The following is a 25,255-nucleotide window of genomic DNA, read 5'->3' as shown; positions in this document are numbered from 1 at the left end:
ATCAGGTTTTTGGAAAAGTGACAGGAGAGATGAATAAACAAAAGTTCATAAACTATCTGGCCATGATTTAGATCGGAGAGCAGAGCTCAAGTCAGACAAGCGGAGCTCCTCAGGGAAGTCTTCCACAGCCAGGACGGGGGGGGGGGGGGGGCCAGGAAACTGCACAATAAGATAGCAATGGTGAGGCTGAATGTTCAGAAGTTCAACTTCTGACAAATCAGGTTGGGTCACAAAGATTTTTTTCTGGCATTCCAGATTCTGAATATCCCCTCCTTATATTAAAGCCACGGGACCCTCTGAATCCATTCCGCTATTTTCTAATCAACCTGTTCAGACATGTTATTACATACCTCTCAACAAGTGGTACTTGAACTCAGATTTCCTGAAGCAGAGATAAGGACACTGCACATTAACAGCCTGTCAGAATCTAGTCCGATTGTGTGTTTCTTCAGCCTTCAAGCACAAGGCATTGCAATGGGTGTGTCTGCATGGACCACTGCTCCATCCAAACTGCTGTTTACCAGGTTTGTGTTGGCTGAGGGTTTGGGTTGATCCTTGTCTCAGAGTCGAAGATCCCTTTTGCTCCTGTACACAGTTCACACTAACCTACCATACCCAAGCTCAAAGTTTCCTGTGGTGTTTCCGCTCTTCATTTCTGAACTTTGCTGCCTCTGAGTTAACAGGGTCCACTTCTTTTCCCAGTCGTTCACTCCTTCATCAATGGTTGATACACAGTTTCATTTACGTCAATGCCGCACTATTCAGTGGCTAGCTGCACATACATCTTTCCGTGGAGATATCACTCCCCTCACACACACTTTGCAAATCACTCATTTGGGAAAGACCCTGTAAACCCATCAGTCTTTTACTGGTGAAGATATTTGTTTGGAGCTTGCTGTGGGGGAGCTTCAGTTAAAGAAGGCAACTTTCGGCCTTCGCCCTTTGACGTCAAACCTTTCCTTCGGCAGAAGCTCTCCCTTTGATCTCTGAAATTCCTGCTCTAGTAACATCCTGCCTAGTCTACACCTTCAATTTCAGTCCTACCCCTCAAATATCCAAAATTACCCTCATTTATTTAGTCATCCTGCAGATCTCAGGATCACCTGACAACTGGATTCATAAAAGAAACTCATTTTTATTTGGAGAATCTTCATTCCACCCCCCCCACCCCCCAATTTACATGTATTGGTTCAGTTTATTCACAAATCTTAAAATGTAGAACATTCTAGAAGCTCTGTTTCTCACAACAAAAAGACACCATCCATAAAAACCCCTAAATACAATGAGTCTTTCATGTACAAGGTTTATGTAAGAACATTTTTACGTTTTTTTTAAAAAAGACAAGGTAATTTTAATAAAAAAAAGGGATGTTGAGAATGGGAAGCAGAGGTTTGGCTGACAACTGACAAGAAGCTGAACAGAGCAGATAAATGACTGTTTAAACCTCTTATCTGAGGTTCAGGATTGTTGGAACCTCTTCCACGAAGTCCTCTCACCCCTGAGCTATTAAAAAGCAAAATGGCCTTCAATTGCGGTGACCATTCACGTCAATGTGCCACCCAATATGGCAGGTGATGGCTATCTCCTTTCACAGCAACTTGGAATGGGATTTACTACTTATTCCTCCTTCAGTAAAATGTCTGACAGTGGACAACTGGCTACTTGCGTACAGAATATTGCACCCTTCACATGACAAGACATGGAGATGGGACTTTCACCCAGCGCAGAGCACCAACTCTCGCCAGTAAAGCCATTGTCAATGTATTATGTTGCACAATTATCTCCTGGAAAAACGCCACTTACTCATCAAACACTTCCTTTTAAAGACAATGGAACTGAAATACTAGCTGTGACACAAGATCTAACCATCTTCCACTCGATCAAATTTGAATTTTGTGCCATTCTGCCTTTGCTAGGAGTAACCCACCTCTGCCTCAAACCAGGAAACTGCTCCTCGAATCTCTTATCCTGGCAACGAACCAGGATACTTGGTCACCAGGCAGGTTTGCCTCCAGGCGGGGGTAGAGAATGAGGAGGCACTGGGGAATTGATTGTCTTAGTTGCTCACACAGCTTCATCTATCCTGCTGACCACCCCCACTTCCCCCTGACAGACGACTCAGGTGAAACTAGTCAAGGTTGGGGTCTCCTCTGCTCCTTCAATCCTGACTCGCTTTGCTCAGAAACCATCACTCCAAGTGATACCCTACCACCACTTGAACAAAATACTCACCCTCCTGTGTTACCCTAGCTCAGATGGTCTTACCTCCCTCCCACCTAGCCCCTGGCTAATATCACTCCTTTTCCTTAGATTGGCTAATATCCTGCACAGCACAAGAAAATTGCAAGCACTCAGTACACTGTCCCCCCTCACCCCCACCTTGATTAAACCTGACTCTCACTCTCAAGAGGTGGTGAGAGTTTAAATGGTACCTCTGCCAATTGTAATGAGCACACCAAACGGTATCAAAGTGGCTCAAACATGGGCCAAGACAGAGAGATATCTGTAGTCTTGATTCAGCTCCTCCCTCCAGCGGCATTAACTAAAAAAACATATTTACAGGTTTTCATATAAAAATTGGGTCAAATATTGACCAGCAAAGAACATCTTTGTCAGTCTATGTGGAAGGATGCAGTTCTGGAACACAGGCTATAAACACAGTCACTCCGCTGATTTGGTCACCAGAGACAATGGCTGTGTCTGCACAGCTGGTACAGCATGTTGGGAATGTGAAGCAGCCTCCACCGAGGAAGGAGGAGTTAACAGGAAAGTGGGCATGGCGGTGTAGGAGAGGTGCCGTGCACTGGCAGGTGAGGGGCTACTCTCGGTGATGGTGGCAGCTGGGGAAGAGGACAAGGCAGTCAGCTTGGTGCTGAGTGACAGGGGCTGTGCCTGGTCGGAGACTGGAGGATCTGGCTGCAGCTGCAGAGTGGACGGCGAAGGCGGTGAGTCCAAGACACTGCCGCCGGTGGCAGATACAGGCGGGGCGCAACTCCCATCCACCCGCAGGTACTGTACACACTTGAGCTTCCGGCGGGATACCGGCAGGGACAGATCTAGAAGGAAGATAAGGCATCAGAACCAGACAGGAAAGTGAGAACGTCACAGCAATGTGAGGCATACACAGTGTCAACCTTTCGCGCACAGAGTCACACATTCCATACCAACAGTGATCCTACCTCTTTCTAAATAGCAAACTGAGGAGGCAGAAGAGAAGGACAATCAAATCCCAGCAGCACAGTCAGCAGGAGTAGCTGGGGGCAGGAGGGATTGGGGCTTAAACCCCTGTGGCACACACATTTTACCATTGCATGGCTCATGAGATTTAGTAGCCAGAAAAGAGAGTGTGAGAATTAAACAGGCCAGTGAGAACATAAAAATTAAAAAGGAAAAAAAAAGTTCAAAAGTAGCACAGATCCTGACTCTAAAAAGCTGGAAAGCAGATAATGAGTTTTTTTTAAAATATCAAAATCAATTCAGGAATATTAGAATCTGAAAAGTAGTGTGATCAGGAGAAAATCTAAACACTGATCTATAAAGAAATGGTGATATGTTGACCAAGTACTTTGCAAAAGGTCAGTTTGCCCAATATCCCAAAGAAAGAAATATCAAGTTTGGGACAGGAGTTCACCAGAATTAGAATACTGAAGAGAGGATTGAGCAAAAAAATAACAAATCTCCAGAAAATGACTTGTAAATCAGGGATAGAAAATAAAAGGTAACAAAGCTAGGGGACGTCAAGAGAAGATTGGATAGAGGTGTATAATATAATGATAGGTTTAAATAGGGCTGAGAAAGAAAAGCTGTTTCCATTCGCTCATGGTGCAAGGACTGGGGAACACAGCATTTGATTATGAGGGAAGAGATGCTACAGAACACAAGGAAGAACTTTTTTTTTTAAATTAAAAATGTGCTCAATGGCTCTGACCAGGACTCTGCCAGTGATGACGTTGGTAGTGGAGATGATCTTAAATTGGGTACTTCAGCAAGCAAAACCTGCAGGACTACAAAAGATAGTGCAGGGGAATAGAACTGATTCAACTTGACGGAAAGCTGGCAAAGATACTGACAAACTGAAAATGTTCAGGTCAGAAAAATGAGCATGGATTTGGAATGGGAGGGTTCATTCCTGTCAAAATTGATGGAATATTTTGAATAAGTGATAAAAGGAATGGACAGAGGAGCATATATGAATGTTATAGTTATGGACTTTCAGTGACTAATATTATCAGTTTTAATTTTGGGAATTAAAGGTGAAGGATTGACCTGGTTTAGAGAGTAGCTCAGTAATAGCAGACAGAGAATGGGAATATTGTGGAGTTTGTCCAAATTACAGCATATGACCGGGGCTGTGTCACAAGGATCCGTCTTACAGCCTCAACTATTCATTGCTTATCAATAATTTAGGTGGAAAGCCAACGATGATAGGTGGCAATATAAGTAAAGTAGCTGGAAATAAGTAAAATTGATGAAGTAAGTGAACAGACAAAACTGGCAGACAGATTTCAACACAGTCAAATGCAGACCATTTAAAAGTCATCGAAACATCATGAGCAGACACAGAATATAACTAGAAAGGTGGAGGAACACTGGCCTTTGTATTAACAGGGATGGAATACAAGATTGTAAAAGTCATGTTTGAACTGTGCAATGTCCTGGTTAAACCACAGCTGGAGCAATAACAGTGTCTGGGCATCAGGCCTTTACAAGGATGCATTAGCATTAAGGGAGAGTGGTATAGATTTAGTCAAATGACATTTGGAATGTAAGAATTAAACTTGAGGGCAGGATTGCACAAAGTCAAGTTGTGGCTCCGGATTAACACAAGAAATAAAAGCAGGCGTAAAACATTCGGTCCATCTAACCTATTCCAATACTCAATGTGATCATGGCTGATCTCAGGCTTCAACTCCATTTTATCCCTTGATTCCCCCAAGACCAAAGATCTGTCTGTCCTAATCTTGAATATATTCAATGACAGAGCATCCACAACTCTCTGGGGTAGAGAATTCCAGAGGTTCACAACTCAGTGGAAAAGTTTCTCCTCATCCCGACCTAAATGACATGTCCCCTTACCTCGAGACCATCCCCCAATCTAGCACAAAATTTCTGAGTCCAATTTCCCATCTACTCTGTCCAAACATGTTTAAGATCTTGTGTTTCAACAAGATTGCCTTGTATCTTTTGCAACTTCAGAGAACATTACTCTGTCTCCAAGTCATTACTGTAAACTGTAAATAGCAGAGGTCCCAACACTGACCCTTGTAGCATTCAACTTGCTGCTTCCAGTCCATTAAACAATCCTCTATCCACAGAAAGAGATTAACCGAACTCCATGAACCTTCATCCTGTATGCTCACCTTCTGCACAGCGCTTCATTGAACGGGTCTTGGAAATCCAGGCTAACTAAATCGCTTCCCTTCATCTACTTTACTAGATGTATCCTTAAAACACAGCAAGAAATTTATCAAGCACATTTTCCCCAAAATAAAATCATGGTGTCATATTTGAATGATAACAGGCTTTTAGAAGTGGTTTGTGAAGAGTTCCTTGAGAACGGATTCCAGAATTTTCCTAACAATCAACAGAAGGAAACAGGCCCCACGTTCAGCTGACTTACCAAGTACATGTTTTCACACTGCCTCCTTTCTCTGCAGTTTTGTCTTTTACAGTTCTATAGCAACAGCCATTGGATCCTGGAGATTTGTCAAGTTTTAGTCTCTCAAGTTTCTCCAATTCTCCCCCCCCCCACCCAGTTGACATTAATTCCCTGCCATTCCTAACTCCTTTTTACCTCCAGATTAATGTCTATTTCTGCAACAAAACTAGTCTTCTGTCTTAACATCAGACTGAATATGTTTGTGCAATCACAGGATCCTTGCAGTGTGGAAGCAGGCCATTCAGCCCATTGAGTCCATACCAACCCTCTAGAGAACATCTCACCCAGACCACTCACCCACCCTATTTCTGTAACCCTGCATTTCCCATGGCTAATCCACCTAGTCTGCACATCCGTAGACCCTATGGCAATTTAACATGGCCAATCCACCTACTCATCTTTGTGACTGTGGGAGGAAACCAGAGCATCTGGAGGAAATCCACATGGACACAGGGAGCATGTGCAAACTACACACAGTCACCTGACAGCAGAATCAAACCCAGGTCCCTAGCGCTATGAGGCAGCAATGCTAGCTGCAATGTCTTTGCCAATTCTGGATGTGAGTTTGCTCACTGAGCTGGAAGGTTAGTTTTCAGACGTTTAGTCACCATTCTCGGTAACATCATCAATGAGCCTCCGATGAAGCGCTGGTGTTATGTCCCGCTTTCTATTTGTCTGTTTAGGTTTCCTTGGGTTGGTGATGTCATTTCCTGCATTGGTGATGTCATTTCCTGTTCTTTTTCTCAGAGGATGGTAGATGGATCAATCTACCATCCCCTGAGAAAAAGAACAGGAAATGACATCACCAACCCAAGGAAACCTAACCAGATAAATAGAAAGTGGGACATAACACCAGCGCTTCACTAGAGGCTCACTGATGATGTTACCTAGAATGGTGATGAAACGTACGAAAACTAACCTTCCAGCTCAGCGAGCAAACTCACATCCAGCACCTCAACCTGAACTACAAATCTTCTCAAAACTCTCTTTGCCAATTATTCATTTCCATAGTTACTTCTCCAGTTTCTGCTTTTGGAGGTACCAACTTTAAGTACTGCTTCTTTTCACACAACTTTAAAAGCTCTCGCAAATTGATTTCATATTTCTCCCTAGTTTATTCTCAAATTTAATTTCTTCCCCTTTTATCACTATCTGGTAGGCCATTGCTGGTTTCTGAAACACACAGAATCCTCAGGCCAACTCCTGTTTATTGAAATATTATAATCTTCTTTAAATTAAACACAATGCTTAACTTCCTGAATGAGCCAAACATGGGGTTGTTTTTGCTGAGTTTTCACTTTTCAATGGAACGTACTTTTGTTGAACATTTCAATAGTTTCTTTAAATGGGACAACTGTTCTTGTTTAGCCTTTTCATCTATGTACCCAAACAACCAAAGGCAATTTTCCTGTAATATCGATATAATTTAGTGTGTTCAAGTTTAAGCTTGCGGTTTACATTAGGTGTGTGTCACTTTCAAACTTAACGTGAACTTAAACGGTATTATGATCAGTGACTCCCGGAGGATCTTGAGCTACAATGTGACTAATTCATCCTGCTTCACAACACAATACTAGATCTCAGACAGCTTTGTATCAGCTCAAACGTATTGCTCCAGGAAACTGTTACAAACACAGTGAACTAATTCATGTTCTTGAGAACTCTTGCTAATTTGTTTCCCTTTGTCCATATGAAGATTAAAGTCTCCCAATTTGCTTTTATTACAAGCTCCGACAATTTCTTTGTCAATGCTTTATCCAGCGTTACAACGACCATCAAACAGAAGTAATGGGAACTGCAGATGCTGGAGAATCCAAGATAACAAAGTGTGGGGCTGGATGAACACAGCAGGCCAAGCAGCATCTCAGGAGCACAAAAGCTGACGTTTTGGGCCTAGTCCCTTCATCAAAGAGGGGGATGGGGTGAGGGTTCTGGAATAAATAGGGAGAGAGGGGGAGGTGGACTGAAGATGGAGAGAAAAGAAGATAGGTGAACCTGGTTTGCTTCTGCAATACCTAAATTCCACCCATACCAAGTCTACCTCATGATCTTCTGAGGCCAAATCCCTTCTCACTAATGTCCTTTCAATCATCCTTACCATCATGGCTACTCCACTTCCCTTCCCATTCTGTCTGTCCCTCCAAAACACTGTGCACCCTGGAATATTTATTTAGATGGCTGAGACTGAATTAATCCAAGTTTTCCAAAAATTAAGGGGTGCAGCAAAGGTAAGTGGAAGAAAAAGAGTCGAAAAGTTAAAAACCAAACCTCTGAGCAGTGTGATCAGGCAATAGCTCTTCATACAAAAAGAGTAGTCTGAAATACTCTTGGCAAGCAGGAGGTGAACCCAAAGCATTTGAGACACTTGAATGTCCCTGAAGATGTTAATAGTTTGGGGTAAAGAGGCACATATTGCAGGTCAGACAATGATCTTACTGAATGATAAATCAGCCTCAACAGGCTGAATGGTGTCTTCCTGTTCCTGTTTTTTTCCAGGTAGAGAGTCCTGGTGCACGGATGAGCTTGGTTAAAATGTGCTCAATGCCTAAGGCCCTGCCGCTTGCATTGCAGCCCTTAAGAGCCAACAAACAACATGGGCAGTCAAACCAGACACGACATGTTTTGACTGATAAGTGATGAATGAAAATGGACTGAGAAAGAGAAGACAATACCTGCACTACCAAGGGGCATCACACAGTGAATGCATAAGGTGGGGCTAAAAGGAAGGGAGTGAAAGAAAGGAAGGGGAAAGAGACAAGAGGAGTTAGAGACACACAAGGGAGGGAGAGGCATGTGGGTGGGCAGAGGAAAGAATTACTGCATCCAAATGCATGTGTATTTTCACATCATGTTTGCACTGTGTGCTTATTCATGAGGTACAAGATACAATCAACAGAAAACTAAAGCCAAACAAACCTTTCCTCCATCTCAAGCTCACTGACTTGACTAACGGTGCGGTGCATGCTGAGGGTGTCAGTACTGATGGAGCACCACACTGTTGGAGGGTCAGTACTGAGGGAGCACTGCACAGTCCCCATCCACCCCTTGTTACATGGGTGTGAAAAATCTCATGGTCATGATTATAAATATAGGTAAATTCCCTCCAGTGTCCAAATCAGATCTTGCCCATCAACCAATATTAATGAAATAGATTATTGTATCTCACTGCGCATCGTTATATATTCCTGTGCACAGATGGTATCTCAGGCTTTCCACATTAGAACATAGAACATTACAGCACAGTACAGGCCCTTCGGCCCTCGATGTTGTGCCGACCTGTCATACCAATCTGAAGCCCATCTAACCTACATTATTCCATGTACGTCCATATGCTTGTCCAATGACGACTTAAATGTACCTAAAGTTGGCGAATCTACTACCGCTGCAGGCAAAGCGTTCCATTCTCTTACTGCTCTCTGAGTAAAGAAACTACCTCTGACATCTGTCCTATATCTTTCGCCCCTCAATTTAAAGCTATGCCCCCTCGTGCTCGCTGTCACCATCCTAGGAAAAAGGCTCTCCCTGTCCACCCTATCTAACCCTCTGATTATTTTATAAGTCTCAATTAAGTCACCTCTCAACCTTCTCTCTAACGAAAACAGCCTCAAGTCCCTCAGCCTTTCCTCATAAGACCTTCCCTCCATACCAGGCAACATCCTAGTAAATCTCCTCTGCAACCTTTCCAAAGCTCCCACATCCTTCTTATAATGCGGTGACCAGAACTGTACGCAATACTCCAAGTGCGGCCACACCAGAGTTTTGTACAGCTTTACCATAAGCTCTTGGTTCCGGAACTCGATCCCTCTTTTAATAAAAGCTCAAACACTGTATGCCTTCTTAACAGCCCTGTCAACCTGGGTGGCAACTTTCAAGGATTTGTGTACCTGGACACAGAGATCGCTCTGCTCATCTACACTGCTAAGAATCTTACCATTAGCCCTGTACTTTGCCTTCTGGTTACTCCTACCAAAGTGCATCACCTCACATTTGTCTGCATTAAACTCCATTTGCCACCTCTCAGCCCAGCTCTGCAGCTTATCTGTGTCTCTCTGCAACCTACAGCATCCTTCATCACTATCCACCGACCTGAGTGTCGTCTGCGAATTTACTAACCCATCCTTCTACGCCCTCATCCAGGTCATTTATAAAAATGACAAACAGCAGTGGACCCAACACCGACCCTTGTGGTACACCACTAGTAACTGGTCTCCAGGATGAACATTTCCCATCAACTACTACCCTCTGTCTTCTTTCCGCAAGCCAATTTCTGATCCAAACTGCTATATCTCCCACAATTCCATTCCTCCGCATTTTGTACAATAGCCTATTGAGGGGAACCTTATCGAACGCCCTGCTGAAATCCATATACACCACATCAACTGGTTTACTCTCATCTACCTGTTTGGTCACCTACTCAAAGAACTCAATAAGGTTTGTGAGGCATGACCTTCCCTTCACAAAACCGTGCTGACTATCCCTAATCAATTTATTCTTTTCTAGATGATTATAAATCCTATCCCTTATAACCTTTTCCAACACTTTACCAACAACTGAGGTAAGGCTCAATGGTCTATAATTACCAGGGTTGTCTCTACTCCCCTTCTTGAACAGGGGAACCACTTTTGCTATCCTCCAGTCGTCTGGCACTATTCCTGTAAACAATGACGAGTTAAAGATCAATGCCAAAGGCTCGGCAATCTCCTCCCTGGCTTCCCAGAGGATCCGAGGATAAATCCCATTCGGCCCAGGGGTCTTATCTATCTTCACGTTCTGTAGGATTCTTAATACCTCTTCCTTGTGAACCTCAATCCCACCTAGTCTAGTAGCCTATATCTCAGTATTCTCCTCGACAAGATTGTCGTTTTCTAGAGTGAATACTGTCGAAAAATATTCATTTAGTGCTACCCCTATCTCCTCTGACTCCACACACAACTTCCCATTACTATCAAGTTTTGAGAAGATTTGTAGCTCAGGTTGAGGTTCTGGATGTGAGTTTGCTCGCTGAGCTGAAGGTTCATTTTCAGACGTTTCGTCATCATTCTAGGTAACATCATCAGTGAGCCTCCGATGAAGCGCTGGTGTTATGTCCCGCTTTCTATTTATCTGTTTAGGTTTCCCTGGGTTGGTGATGTCATTTCCTGCATTGGTGATATCATTTCCTGTTCTTTTTCTCAGGGGATGGTAGATGGGCCCCGAATCAATGTGTTTGTTGATGCAGTTCCGGTTGGAATGCCATGCTTCTAGGAATTCTCGTGCGTGTCTCTGTTTGGCTTGTCCTAGGATGGATGTGTTGTCCCAATCAAGGTGGTGTCCTTCCTCATCTCTATGTAAGGATATGAGTGATAGTGGGTCATGTCCTTTTGTGGCCATTTTGTTAATGGTGGCTAGCTTTCTGCCTGTTTGTCCAATGTAGTGTTTGTCACAGTTCTTGCAAGGTATTTTGTAGATGACGTTCCTTTTGCTTGTTGTCTGTATAGGGTCTTTTAAGTTCATTATCTGCTGTTTTAGTGTGTCGGTGGGTTTGTGGGCTACCCTGATGCCAAGAGGTCCGAGTAGTCTGGCAGTCATTTCGGAAATGTGTTTGATGTAGGGGAGAGTGGTTATGGTTTCTGGGCCCGTTTTGTCTGTTTGTTTGGGTTTGTTGCTGAGAAATCGGCGGACTGTGTTCATCGGGTACCTACTCTTTTTGAATACGCTGTATAGGTGATTTTCCTCTGCTCTGCGTAGTTCCTTTGTGCTGCAGTGTGTGGTGGCTCGTTGGAATAATGTTCTAATGCAGCTTCGTTTGTGGGTGTTGGGATGGTTGCTCCTGTAGTTCAGTATTTGGTCCATATGTGTTGTTTTCCTGTAGACGCTGGTTTGAAGTTCCCCATTGGCTGTTCGCTCTACTGTGACATCTAGGAATGGCAGTTTGCTGTTGTTTTCCTCCTCGTTTGTGAATGTTATGCCAGTAAAGGGTATTATTGATGGTCTTGAAGGTTTCCTCTAATTTGTTTTGTTTAGTGATGACAAAGGTGTCATCCACATAGTGGACCCAAAGTTTGGGTTGGATGATTGGCAGAGCTGTTTGTTCGAGTCTCTGCATTACTGCCTCTGCTAAGAACCCTGATATCGGAGATCCCATGGGTGTACTGTTGGTTTGTCTGTAGGTTTTGTTATTGAAAGTGAAGTGGGTGGTGAAGCATAGGTCCACTAGCTTGATGATGTTGTCCTTGCTGACGAGGTTGGTGGTGTCTGGTGTATGTGTCTTCGGTTCTTCTAATAGTGTAGTCAGTGTTTCTTTGGCCAGGTTGATGTTGATGGATGTGAACAGGGCTGTTACGTCAAAGGAGACCATTATTTCATCCTCTTCTATCTTGGTGTCTTTGGTGTTCAGGAATTCTTGGATGGAGTGAATGGAGTGGCGTGAGTCTTCTACTAGGTGTTTTAGTCTTTGGTGTAGTTCCTTGGTTAATCTGCAGGTTGGTGTTCCAGGTAGCGAGACTATGGGTCTGAGGGGGGCTCCTGGTTTGTGAATTTTTGGTAGTCCGTCGAAGCGTGGTGTGTTGGATCCATCTGGTTTCATTTTTTGGAAGTCTCTCTTGTTTAATTCTCCAGATTTTTGAAGTTTTTTGAGTAAGGCTGTGATCCGGTTCTCTAGTTGTGGGGTCTGGTCTATCACCACCTGTTGGTAAGTGTCGGTATCTGCAAGCATTGCTTTCTCAATGTAGTCTGTTCGGTTTAAAATGACTGTCAAGCGTCCTTTGTCTGCAGGTAGGATAACGATGTTTTTATCTTTTTTGAGTACTTTTAGGGCTTTCCTTGCTTGTGTATAGCGGGTGTTTTCTTCCTTTTTCCTGCTTAGTGTTGGTGCGACTGTCTGTTTGATGGTTTGCTGGGTTTCTTCTGTGAGTTTGTTGTCTTTCAGTGTTGTTTCTAACACTGCTAAGAAATCTTTCTTGTCCACATCCTGGAAGTTGTAATTTATTCCTCTTACTAAGACGGCTTTTTCAGTGTCTGTTAATGGTCGGTCAGATAAGTTTTTTATCCATGCTTCTGTGCTGTCTGTGTTTTTTTTGTGTGAGTTTGTCTAGTTTTTTCTGCAGGTCTAGTTTTATCATTTTTTTTGTTTGCCATTGTCTGATGTCTATGGCTCGTTGTACTGTGTCTGTCCATTCATGGTCTGTCGCGTTAGTGAGTAAAGTTCTTTTTTAAACACACTAAAACAGCAGCTAATGAACTTAAAAGACCCTATACAGACAACAAGCAAAACAAACGTCATCTACAAAATACCTTGCAAGAACTGTGACAAACACTACGTTGGACAAACAGGCAGAAAGCTAGCCACCAGGATACGTGAACATCAACTAGCCACAAAACAACATGACCCACTATCCACTCATATCCTTACATACAGATGAGGAAGGACACCACTTTGATTGGGACAACACATCCATCCTTGGACAAGCCAAACAGAGACATGCACGAGAATTCCTAGAAGCCTGGCATTCCAACCGGAACTCCATCAACAAACACGTTGATTTGGAGCCAATCTACCATCCCCTGAGAAAAAGAACAGGAAGTGACATCACCAACGCAGGAAATGACATCACCAGCCCAAGGAAACCTAACCAGATAAATAGAAAGCGGGACATAACACCAGCTCTTCATCGGAGGCTCACTGACGATGTTACCTAGAATGGTGACGAAACGTCTGAAAACTAACATTCCAGCTCAGCGAGCAAATTCCCATTACTATCCTTGATTGGCCCTAATCTTACTCTCGTCATTCTTTTATTCCTTAAATACCTATAGAAAGCCTTAGGGTTTACCCTGATCCTATCCGCCAACAACTTCTCATGTCTCCTCCTGGCTCTTTTGAGCTCTCTCTTTAGGTCTTTCCTGGCTACCTCGTAGCCCTCAAGCGCCCTAACTGAGCCTTCATATCTCATCCTAACATAAGCGTCCTTCTTCCTCTTGACCAGAGATTACACTTCCTTCGTAAACCACGGCTCCCGCACCCTACAGCTTCCTCCCTGCCTGACAGGTACATACTTATGTAGGACACACAGGAGCTTTTCCTTGAATAAGCTCCACATTTCTAATGTGCCCATCCCCTGCAGTTTCCTTCCCCATCCTATGCTCCCTAAATCTTGCCTAATCTCATTGTAATTGCCTTTCCCCCACCTATAAATCTTGCCCAGTGGTATACACCTATCCCTTTCCATCACTAAAGTAAACATAACAGAATTGTGATCGCTATCACCAAAGTGCTCACCTACTTCCAAATCTAACACCTGGCTGGGCTCATTACCCAGTACCAAATCTAATGTGGCTTCACCCCTTGTTGGCCTATCTACATACTGTGTCAGGAAGCCCTCCTGCACACACTGGATAAAAACTGACACATCTATGGTACTTGAACTATAGTGTTCCCAGTCAATATTTGGAAAGTTGAAGTCCCCCATGATAACTACCCTGTCTCTCTCACTCCTATCGAGAATCATCTTTGCTATCCTACATCCACATTCTACAGTGATTACAGCATTGGGATATGGTGAGGGCATTGAAGCTCCCGAATAAGTAAGAGAGTCCTTTCTTACAATCAACTGGTTCAGACTCTGCCTCATGGAGCTGAAGGTAGAAACCCTGGAATCACCCTCAACCACTCTGCGCACACAGTCACGCTATTCATCCCTAGTTATTCAGGAAACAAATGTGCAATGACCCACACCACAGGAATGCAGACAGAAGAGGTGATGTCGGACAGAAATTTGAGAGTATGCAGGCTCCTTGCTGCTCCAATGTCTAGCAGATGCTGAGGAACCGCACACATACCAGAACTGGACAATCAACCTACAATGCGCACATGCACAAACACACAACTCTGTGCAACTCAGCGAGCAAAGAACTCACCTCGATTGTCTGTCTCTGGCGGCTGCTGTTTATCTCGTTTCCTCTTTTTCCTCTTCCCCTGACAAACAGAGACTTGGGAATGAGTTGGTCATCTACACCCAATGGATAACAGTGTGTGTTGGACAGGGCATGGCAGGAACTGAGATCAAGATGCATGCCCATGACATGAACCCAAGGGTAGTGCAGCACCCTGTGATCATCGACATGAGCCAGCAATAACGGAGGCATGAGAGTGAGGTGGTGAGGCTGCTGGTAACTCGCATGGTGCAGCCTTTCTTGTCTTTTCCCTGGTTCTGCCCAATTGGCACTGGATGGAGTGGGGCTCTCAGTTACTGTCACACCCCTCCAACAGAAATCTCATCTTTTCCCCATCCCACAAAGTGCATTTGCTCAACTTGAGATAGATACTCACATAATTGTCCCGTGCTGACCACCCAGGGTAGAGCTGAGAGTGGAGTTGCCGTTCCTTCCTCGCGAGTTCATAATATTTTGACTGCTCCTCTCTTGTCAAAGCATGCCACTGTCAGGAGACACAATGAGAGTTTACCTGTAGGAAAGCAGACGAGGAGATCCTGGGATCGAACAATTCATTCCTCCTCACTAATAAATGAAAACCTTCTCCTACCATTTCTGGTCTCAGCCAAGCCAGAATCCGAGTAACGAAGCAAGGCATTGAACACAGATCGAGCTTCAAGAAGCAGCTTCATTCAGCGTCCTAACCCAACTGTAACCCAATACTATCAAAGCAGCTTGCATTGAAATAGCAACTTCAGTGAAGTCAAACGTCACAAAACATTTCACGAGAACAATTATCAAGTAACAGAATTATATGCAGAATGTCAGACTCAAAGAATAAATAGGTTCGTGGGGATGGATTTAATCTTGGAAAGCAGAGGTTGCATTGACTAATGGGCCTAATTCTAGAAGTACCAGAGAGGGCAAATGAGAGAAGATGGGGAATGGGGAAAAATAAGTGAAGGAAGGCTTGAGTGTTAGTAGTGAACAAGGAAATAGTCGTCTTCCAGTTGGCAAGAATGAGTTAAGGGCAGGATTAAATAGATAGATAGATAGGGCAGCACAGTGGCTCAGTGGTTAGCACTGCAGCCTCACAGTGCCAGGGATCCGGGTTCGATTCCAGCCTCGGGCGACTGTCTGTGTGGAGTTTGCACATTCTCCCCGTGTCTGCGTGGGTTTCCTCCGGGTGCTCTGGTTTCCCCCCCACAGTCCAAAGATGTGCAGGCTAGGTGGATCGGCAATGCTAGATTTCCCATAGTGATCAGGGGTGTGTGGATTATAGGGGGATGGGTCTGGGTGAGATGCTCCAAGGGGCAGTGTGGACTTGTTGGGCCAAAGGGCCTGTTTCCACACTGTAAGGAATCTAATCTAACCTAACCTAATCTAAATTCTATGTATGTAAATGCATGGAATCTCATGAACAAAACTGGGAAATGGAAGCAAAAAATGCTCAAGGGGGATGTGACATTGTAGCATTGATAGAAATGTGGCTCAAATGAGAACAGGTCTGGATGCTTAATAACCTGGATTATAAAGGTTTTTAAGTAAAAACAGGGTTGTTACAAAGGGAAGATGTCTTGCAGTCTTGGTCAAAGATAGTATCAATATTCCTGAACAAGATGCAATTCCTGAATTAGAATCCATTTATTTGGAGATGAGAAACAGGAAGGAAGCACTGATCTTGCTGGGCGTTTATGACAGACTTCTAAACAGTGGGGAAGAAGTAGAAGAGAGACAAAGTGTGTCGCAATTGTTGGTGATTTCAACTACTCTAGGGCAGGCTGGAAAAATTACAGCGTGAGGAAGGGAAGGAGAGAAATTCCTGCAACGTGCACAGGAGAACTTTCTGAAACAGTACATTTCTAGTCCTACTGGGGGCGGGAAGATGTGCAAGATCCGGTCCTAGGAAATGAAGCAGGCCAAGTAAAGAACATCAGAGTAGGGGCATATTTAAGAAATGCTGATCATCATATAATAAGTTTCTGTATAAGTTGGAAAAAGATAAAAATCAGCCAACGATTAAGATTCAGACTGGAAATGGGCAGATTTTAGGAGTGTGAAAGTTGATCTGAAGGAGATAATTGGAAAGATTTTGGTGGATGAAACAATGGACGAAAAACAAGGAGAATTTCGAAACAGAGATAAAATGGGTGCAAGCAAGGTACATATTCATGTAAAATAGATAGTGTATTCAAAGCTAGGGTACCCTGGATGACTAAGGACATTGATGAGAAAATGAGAAAGAGAAAGGAGGCATATGATGCATTCCAGATTAATAATTGCAACAGAAATCAGTAAGAGTATTTGAATGGCAGGACAGAGGTGGAGTAAGGAAGGATAAGAGGAAGCATGAGAAAAGGATGGCAGGCTGCACTAAAACAAATAGTAAAATGTTCTTCAAACTTTATTAATAGTATAAGATGAGTGAAAGATAGAGTGGGATCCCAATAAGGGACAAGCAGGGAAAGCTGCTCGCTGGAACAAAGCATCAAATGAATACTTTGCTTCTGTTTTTAATCAAATTATAAAATAGTGACAATGGCCCAGTTAAAATGTAGGTGTTGAGCAGCTAAAGAAGATAAAGAAACAGCACTCCAGATAGACATGTCACCAGGCCTCGGTCAAATCCATCCTAGATTTCTGGAAGACAGGTAAAGGAGCAAATAGCTGATCCATGGACTCATACAGCATGGAGACAGACCCTTTGGTCAAACTCGTCAGTACCGAACAGACATCCCAGTCTGACCAAGTCCCATATCCCTCTAAATCATTCCCATTCAAAAATCCATCCAGATGGTTTCAAATGTTGTAATTGTACCTGCCTCCACCACTTCCTCTGGCAGTTCATTCCATACAAGCACCATCCTTCAGATGAAAAAGCTATCCCCTCAAGTCCTTTTTTAAAATGTTTCCCTCCTCACCTTAAACCTGTGCCCTCTAGTTTTGGACCACCCTGGGAAAAAGACAATGCTATCCATGCCCCTCGTGATTTTATAAGGTCACCCCTCAGCCACCAATGCTCCAGGGACAACAGCCCCAGCTTATTCAGCCTCTCCCTATAACTCAAACCCTCCTGTCCTGGCAACATCCTTGTAAGTCTCTTCTGCATCCTTTCGGGGTTAACAAGATTTGTCCAATAGATGGACAACCAGAATTTTATACAGTATTCTAAAAGTGGCCTGAACCATGTCCTGCATAGCCACAACATGATGTCCCAACGCCTCTATTCAGTGTTCTGATCAATGAAGGCAAGCGTGCTAAATGCTTTTTTCACCACCCTACCAACTTGCAACTTTCAAGGAAGTATTCACCTGCATCCCCAGGTCTCTTTGTTCATTAACATTCCCCAGGGCTCTACCATTAACTATGCAATTCCTACCCTGCTTTGCCTTACTGAAATGCAACATCTCACATTTATCTAAGTTAAAATCCATCCGCTTTCCTCGGCCTACTGGCCCATCTGATCACGGTCCCATTGTACTCAGAGCTAAACTTCACTGTACACTACACTTTCTATATTGGGGTCATCTGCAAAATTACGAGCCATGCCTCTTATATTCGTGTCCAAATCATTGAGGCATACCACTTATCACGCCTCCAGTCTAAAAAGCAACCCTCCACCACCATCCTCTGTCTCCAACCTTCAAGCCAACTTTGTATCCAATTGGCTAGCTCATCCTGGATCCCATGTGATTTAACCTTACTAACCAGTCTACCATATAGAACTTTATCAAACGCTTTGCTGAAGTCTGTATGGACAACATATACCACTTTGCCTTCGTCAATCTTCTTCGTCACCTCTTTAAAAAGAAAACCCAGTTGGGCTAGTGAGACACAATTTCCCAAGCACAAAACCATGTTGACTATCCCTAATCAGTCCTTGTCTTTCCAAATGCACGTCAATCGTGTCCCTCAGAATCCCCTCCAACAACTTACCCACAACTGACTGTAAAGCTCACTGGTCGATAGGTTCCCTGGCTTTTCTAAATAGCTTCTCTTAAATAATGGCAATTAGCCAAATTCCAATCTTCCAATCTTCTCAATTTCCTGCTGACTTTTGGGGGAAGGTCTATAATACAATCCCAACAAGGTGATCAGCTCTTTCTTATTTCTCAGTTCCATCCATCCAACTTCATTGGATATTCTTCCAGGAATAGCCTCCCTAAGTACAGCCATAATGAGCCACAAAACAAAGTTGATAGAACTGTGGGCAACAGTACATCCCTACTTGATGAGCTCAATGTATTCCACACTCAGTTTGAATAGAAGGTCAGTCAAATGATATCACCTATCCCAAGAACTCCCCAGTCATTGCAGACCAGCCAGGAGGAACATTTGCAGACATCTTTCACCTCTCTTACTTCGATCCGAGGTCACCAACTGCTTCAAGACCACCATCATGCCGGCACCAAAGAAAAATTATGTAGCAAGTCTCAATGACTATCACCTGGTGGCTCTGACCTCCACATTTATGAAATGTTTGAAGAGCTTAGTCATGGTTCACATCAATTCCAACCTCCCAGATTGCCTTGATCCTTTCTAATTCACCTTCCAGCTCAATACGTCCACAGAGACACCATCTCCCTGGTCCTACACTCAGCCCTAGAACATCTGGGTAACAAGGATACCTGTGTTACGCTCCTACTTATTGACTACAGCTCTACGTTTGATACCATAATTACAAACTCATTTCCAAACTCTGAAATCTAGGTCTCAGTTCCTCCCTCTGTAATTGGACCTCAACTTCCTGACATATAGATCGCAATCAGGAAGAATAAGTCACAACATCTCCTCCACAATAATCCTCAACATTGCTGCCCTGCAAGACTGTGTACTCCTTGTAGATGCATGGCTGTGCAGCTAGGTTCTGTTCCAAATCCATTTAGAAGTATGCTAATGACACCATTGTTGTAGCTCAGATCTCAAACAACAATGAGACAGAGTACAGGGAAGAGATTGAATGCCCAGTGTGTTTAAAGACAACAATCTCTTCTTCAATGACAGCAAAATGAAGGAGCCGGTGGCTGACTTCAGGAAGGAGATTGGAGGACACACCCTGAACCGCAACAATGGTGTTGAGATGGAGATGGTCAAGAGTGTCAAGTTCTTGGGACTGATGATCACCAATCTGACCTTGCCCAACCACATCGACGCAGCAGTCAAGAAAACACAAAAACGCCTCTCCTTCCTCGGAGGTGAATCAAATTTGGCATATCCACAGTGACTCTTACCAGTTTTTAAAAGATGCATCATAGAAAGGTTTCCATCTGGATGCATCACAGCACGACATGGCAACTACTTTCCCAAGACTGCAAGAAACTACAAAGAACCCAGTTCATCACACAGACCAGCCTACCTTCCACTGACTCGCAAAAGCAACCAACATAACCTAAGACCCCTCCCATCCAGTTTATACTCTCTTCCATTGGGCGGAAGATGTACAAGTTTGAATAGACATACGGACAGATGCAAGAACAGCATTTTTCCCCACTGTTATCAGAGTCTGAACTGAGTTAATGTTAACGTTGATCTCTATCTCTCTCTGCATCTTCTCTGTGGCTGTAACATTATTCTGTTCTGTTACCTGATGCATTTGATGCATCTGCTTGTACAGCACATAAAATAACACTTTTCACTGTATCTCGATACATGTCATAACAACAAATCAAGCTCAATCAAATTAAACGCCGCTCCACCTCCTCTCTTGCCTCCTTTTCTATCCTTCCCATAGCATCCATACCCTGGAATGTTATGAGGCTCAGGAATGGGCATGATTGGCAGCATATCTGTAATAGCTATGATATCCCAGTCCCATGTTCCCAAAGATGCCCAAAGTTCATTCATCTTACCTGCTAGGCTTCTTGCATTCAAGTAAAGGCAGTTTAGTTTATCAGTCTTACCTCATTCTCTGCCAAGCACTTGTCTGCCTTGCTGTAATAGCCTCAGCTTTTTCCCCCACAGTTGCTTTGGTTGTCACCCTCTACTTTGTAGTTCAAGGCATCCCGAGTAGCACTAGCAAATCTCCCCGGAAAGATATTGGTCCCTTTCCATCTTATACAAGTTATTTCTACCCAGAAGAGATCCCAATGGTCCAAAAATGTGAATCCTTACCCCAAGCACCATCTCCTCAGCCATGCATTCATCTACTGTACTCTCACAAGCATGTGGCATCAACAGTAGTCCAGATATTGTTACCCTTGAAGATCTACGTTTTAACCTCCTGCCTGTTTCCTACTTTCTCTCTGCAAAACCTCATCCCTTTTGCTCTCTTTGTCATTGGTACCAACATGCACAACTACTTCCTGTTAGTCTCCCCTTTCAGAATATTCTTCACCCTCTGAGACATCCCGAGACACCAGGGAGGCAACACAGCATCCTGATGTCTAGCTGATGGCTGCAGAAATGTCTGCGCCCCAGACTAAAAAGAGTCCCTTATTACAATTGATCATTTGGAACCTGACATACCCCTCGTTACTGTAGAGCCAGTCATGGTACTGGAAATATGGCTGGCAGTGCTATACTCCCTGGAGAGGCCATCCCCTCCTAGAGGATGCAGAATAGCATACCTGTTTGAGATGGGGATAGCCACAGTGACTTCTGCACTAGCCAGCTACATCTGCCACCACTTCTAGCTGTAAGCCATCAACCGGACTGCATCTGTAGTGTCTCCACCTTCCTGAAACTGCCACCCATCGCACCTCCTTGCTCTTGTAAACTTCTCACTGCTCCAACTGCCGCTCCAACCAATCTATGCAGTACAATAGGATTCGCAACCAATCACATTTCCTACTGACAGTCTCCAGGACCATTCAAATTCTCCCTCATCTCCCATATCTGACAGAAACAGCACATCGGCATACTAAAAGCCAATTTTGCCCTTTTAACAATCTACAGACACAGAAATTACCCAAAAACAAACACCACATACCTAGCTCAAAAACACAGAGTTAGCACAGTCTTACTGCACAAAAAAAACACTTTTTCTTGGATAACTCAATACCAATCATTAATAGTAAAAGTCATTCAAGCGTCAGATCTGTACAAACATAAAAAGTGCCCTTACCATATTCCGTTATAGATTTACAACTAAAAAAACAGATTAAGATTTACAAACTTTATAAGTCTTAAAATTAAACACTTAGCTCATCAGACTCAAAAACCAAAGGTTGTCCTCTTCTCCTGTCATTTCAGGCAGTGGTTTCTATTTTAAATTATTGATAGCTCTAGAAGCGCATGTGAACCCAGAGATTAGACCTCTCACATTAGCTTGAAACTTCACTGCTTGTTTATTATTTCAGTGAAATCTGATCTCCTGAGACCTTTTCAATTTCTCCATCTGGCAGCTGTGAAACTACATTTAGCTACTTCATAAAATGCCAATCCTGGAGCTTCATGCAATTCTTCAGTCTGACTCTGCCACATGGTTGTTCTCCCAAAACTCCCCTTCGTTTCAAGGTAGCTTTGCTCATGATTTTTAAAAAAAATTCCAAAAAGAATGCAGAACTTATAAAAATTTGCACAAACAGCAACTATTCCCCCAAGGAAGTCAGTAAATTCAGCTGAGTGCTAAAACAAAAAATCCTCAAAACTACATCTCTCAACTCCAAACCTCTTCCATGCACCATTCTGAATATCATAAATTTTCAAGGTATCTCTGAACACTGATTAGTCCCGAGGGACTAGAGAACAGATGTCAAATTGTTGCTTAAGAAAGGGGCAAAGGATAACCCAGGAAACTAAAACTCTAAGTTTGACATCAAAAGTTGGAAAACTAACAGAGGGTAAGGTAATATACTGTTATTAAAAAAAAGAGTTAATACTGGACAGTCAATATGGGTTTCTCAAAGATAGGTCACGTCTGACAAATTCGATTGAGTTCTTTGACAAGATAACACAGGAAGTGGATCAGGGTCGTTGTGATGTACGTTTGGACTTTCAGAAATCACTTGACACAGTGCCAAATGACAGGTTGGTCAGTAAAATAGATATTTTGGAATTAATGGGTCCTTGGCAACACGTATTAGAAGTTGGCTAAAAGATAGGAAACACAATAGGTATAGATGGGTGTTTCTCAGGTTGGAGACATGTTGAAAGTGGTGTTACCCGCAAATTAATGTTGAGACCCTAGCTTTTTCTAATTTATATAAATGATTCGGAGATGGGTATTGAAGACAAAATCTCTAAGTTTGTGAATGATACTGAGCAAGAGAGAATAGTGAGTTGTGAGGATGGTGTTGAGTAACTTCAAAGGATCATTGACACGTCAGCCAAATGGGCAGACATCTGCAGATGAATTTCAATACAAGAGAAATGAGAGGTAATGCATTTTGGTAGAAGAACCGCGGACAGACAGTCTGAGACGAGTACAGGAATATGCGGGGCCCACGTATATAATTTTCTGAAGGTGGCCAAGCAAGTTGAGACAATTATTAAGAACGCTTATAGGATTCTTGGGTTTATAAATAGAAGTATAGAGCATCAAAGCAAGGAAGTGATACTTTCACAAATCCAAAGACCACATCTGGAGTATCATGTTCAGTTCTGGGCACCTATGTAAGGAAGGATGTCAAAGCCCTGGACAGAGTGCAAAGGAGATTTACTAGAATGGTACCATGAATGAATGAGGGATTTTAGATACTAGGAAAGATTGGAGAAATTCTCCTTGGAGCAGAGAAGACTAAGAAATGAGGTATTCAAAGTTATGAACAATTTTGACAGGGTAAAGAATGACTCAATGACGAGTTAGTGTGTCAGTAATGATGTGTCCCAATTTCAAGATTGTCAGTGAGCGATTTATGAGTGAGATGAGGAGAACCTCACTTTACTCAGTGTTGTGAGGTTTTGGAACACACTATCTGGGAGTGATGGAAGTGGATTTCAAAAGAGAGATGGGGAAACATTTGAAAGTGATGAATTTAGAGGGCTACACAGATAGGGTTTGGTAACTCTTTCAGGAGCAGATTTAGACATGATGGGCTGAATGGTCTTCTTCTGTACTCTAAAATTCTATGGTTCTATCTTCAAATGACATGGAAGCGACCATGTGGTGAGACTAATATCATAGGACAACCTGAACTCATCCCGATCCAGAGCCAGATCCCACTTGCCTTGCGTCCAAGGATCTGGTTAATAGCTGCACTTTCCTTTAGTGTGCACTCGGCCACGACTTTGGCCCGCATCTCCTTCATGTACAACATGAAGGCGTTCAGAGGCTTCTTGATGTGAGGCTTCCTCTTCTCATCTTCCTTCTTCACCATCAATGGCTTCCTGAAATGAAGGTATGAGTCATGACAGGAAGAGCAGGCCAAAAATGGAGAGTCAGGATAAACACAAAAGCCCCCTCCCAAACTTCACCTGCACTTCCCAATTCCTGTGAGAGCAGGACCAAGCCCAGTGAACACAAACCCAATGGAGCAAACTTCTTTCGAGGCACAAGAAAAACACAATCCACTATCTCAGGTAGTCTTTGCTAGCCACGATAGTGAAGATTGAAACTTTTCTTAAAATATCTGGCCTTGATATCATACCTCCTCCCAATCCTAACCCCTAACCCCCAACCCCCAACTATGAACCCCAAATTAAGACCAACAATTGAACCAGATACAATTTATTTCATTTTGCTGCTTAACCTCAGAAAGATTGACCATCAGGAAAGAACTTACGCAGTTTCACTGGGGCTGGGCTGACTGTGAAGTTGCTCCTGTTTGATCCCTGCTGTTGTTATAGCTGGATGAGGAATTGCAGTTGCGTGAGAAGTATGTGGTGGTGGAGCCATCTGTGGGGAAAACCTTCCAAAGAAGAAACATCAGTCAAGAAGGTCAACGAACAATAAACTCTGCCAGGTGACCAGAACGGCACACTCAGCTCATTTGACTAGACTTTGTTACTGCTCGGGCAGTAGCAAGACATGAATGCAACAAACATTCGAGGCACAGAACCAAGAGAGCATGAAAACTATTTTTCTTCTTGCTTTCTCAGCTGAGTCACCTTGTCCAACCCTCCCCTCCAAACCCACACCACCCAGCCACAGAGCAAAATCACATCTGCCAAATTTACTGAAGTGGTAACCATAAGCAAAATGGATAAAGGCATCCAAGAGAAGCAATGTATTTGGATTTTCACAAGATGTTTGAGAAGGTGTTACATGAAAAGTGATTCCCCCAAAATAAGAGCTCATGGTGTTGGGACCATGTGTACAGGAATGGTTAACAGGATGCAGAGTTAGAATAAATAATTGACTTTATGTTGGAAAACTGACTACAAAGTGCCACAGACCCTTGACAATTTAATCAAAATGAATCAGATGAATGAAAAGACAAACCGTAGGCAGATCTGTAGTCAATATCAAAACAGATAGCGAAGCAATTTGACTGAAGACACACAGAGTCTGGACAGGGATACAGATGGGTTTAAATGAATAGGAAACATAGAGAGGGACAAAGAAAGACTGGAATGTTAGAAGTATTTAGAATTCACTATTTGGTTTCAGTGAAGCACCCACAGTTTGAAGAAACCATTTGGTTTGTGGCTTTGCAGAAGAATTGGCTGAAGCTGGATATGCCAGACAAAAGGTCCTGAAGAAGGGTGATCATTTAGAGCTAGGTTACCTCAGTGTAAGGATTTTAGTTTGAAAGCCCCAGGCAGAAGTGTTTGGTTATTTGAAGCCAAGAAAGGTGAAGCTCAGGT

General features: G+C 43.2%; 1 protein-coding gene across 2 annotated transcripts in view; it reads right to left on the bottom strand.

Annotated features, from left to right (window-relative positions):
* Nucleotides 1-1,115: 1,115 nt before the first annotated feature.
* The window catches only part of LOC125447938 (transcription factor 7-like 2), a 51,335-nt gene continuing 27,195 nt past the window's right edge, over nt 1,116-25,255 (bottom strand). For both annotated transcript variants that reach the window (XM_048522746.1, XM_048522747.1), the window contains 5 exons: nt 24,232-24,357; nt 23,677-23,836; nt 14,967-15,074; nt 14,555-14,612; nt 1,116-3,056 (listed from right to left, as the gene is read on the bottom strand). In XM_048522746.1, coding sequence (XP_048378703.1) covers nt 2,662-3,056; nt 14,555-14,612; nt 14,967-15,074; nt 23,677-23,836; nt 24,232-24,357 — 847 coding nt within the window. In that variant the 3' untranslated portion in view covers nt 1,116-2,661. The remainder of the gene's footprint in view (nt 3,057-14,554; nt 14,613-14,966; nt 15,075-23,676; nt 23,837-24,231; nt 24,358-25,255) is intronic.

This window comes from Stegostoma tigrinum, chromosome 40 (genome assembly GCF_030684315.1).
Source record: "Stegostoma tigrinum isolate sSteTig4 chromosome 40, sSteTig4.hap1, whole genome shotgun sequence".
Taxonomy (NCBI): Eukaryota; Metazoa; Chordata; class Chondrichthyes; order Orectolobiformes; family Stegostomatidae; genus Stegostoma; species Stegostoma tigrinum.
The sequence above is the reverse complement of the archived record's forward strand: the minus strand, read 5'-3'. Positions and strand labels throughout refer to the sequence as shown.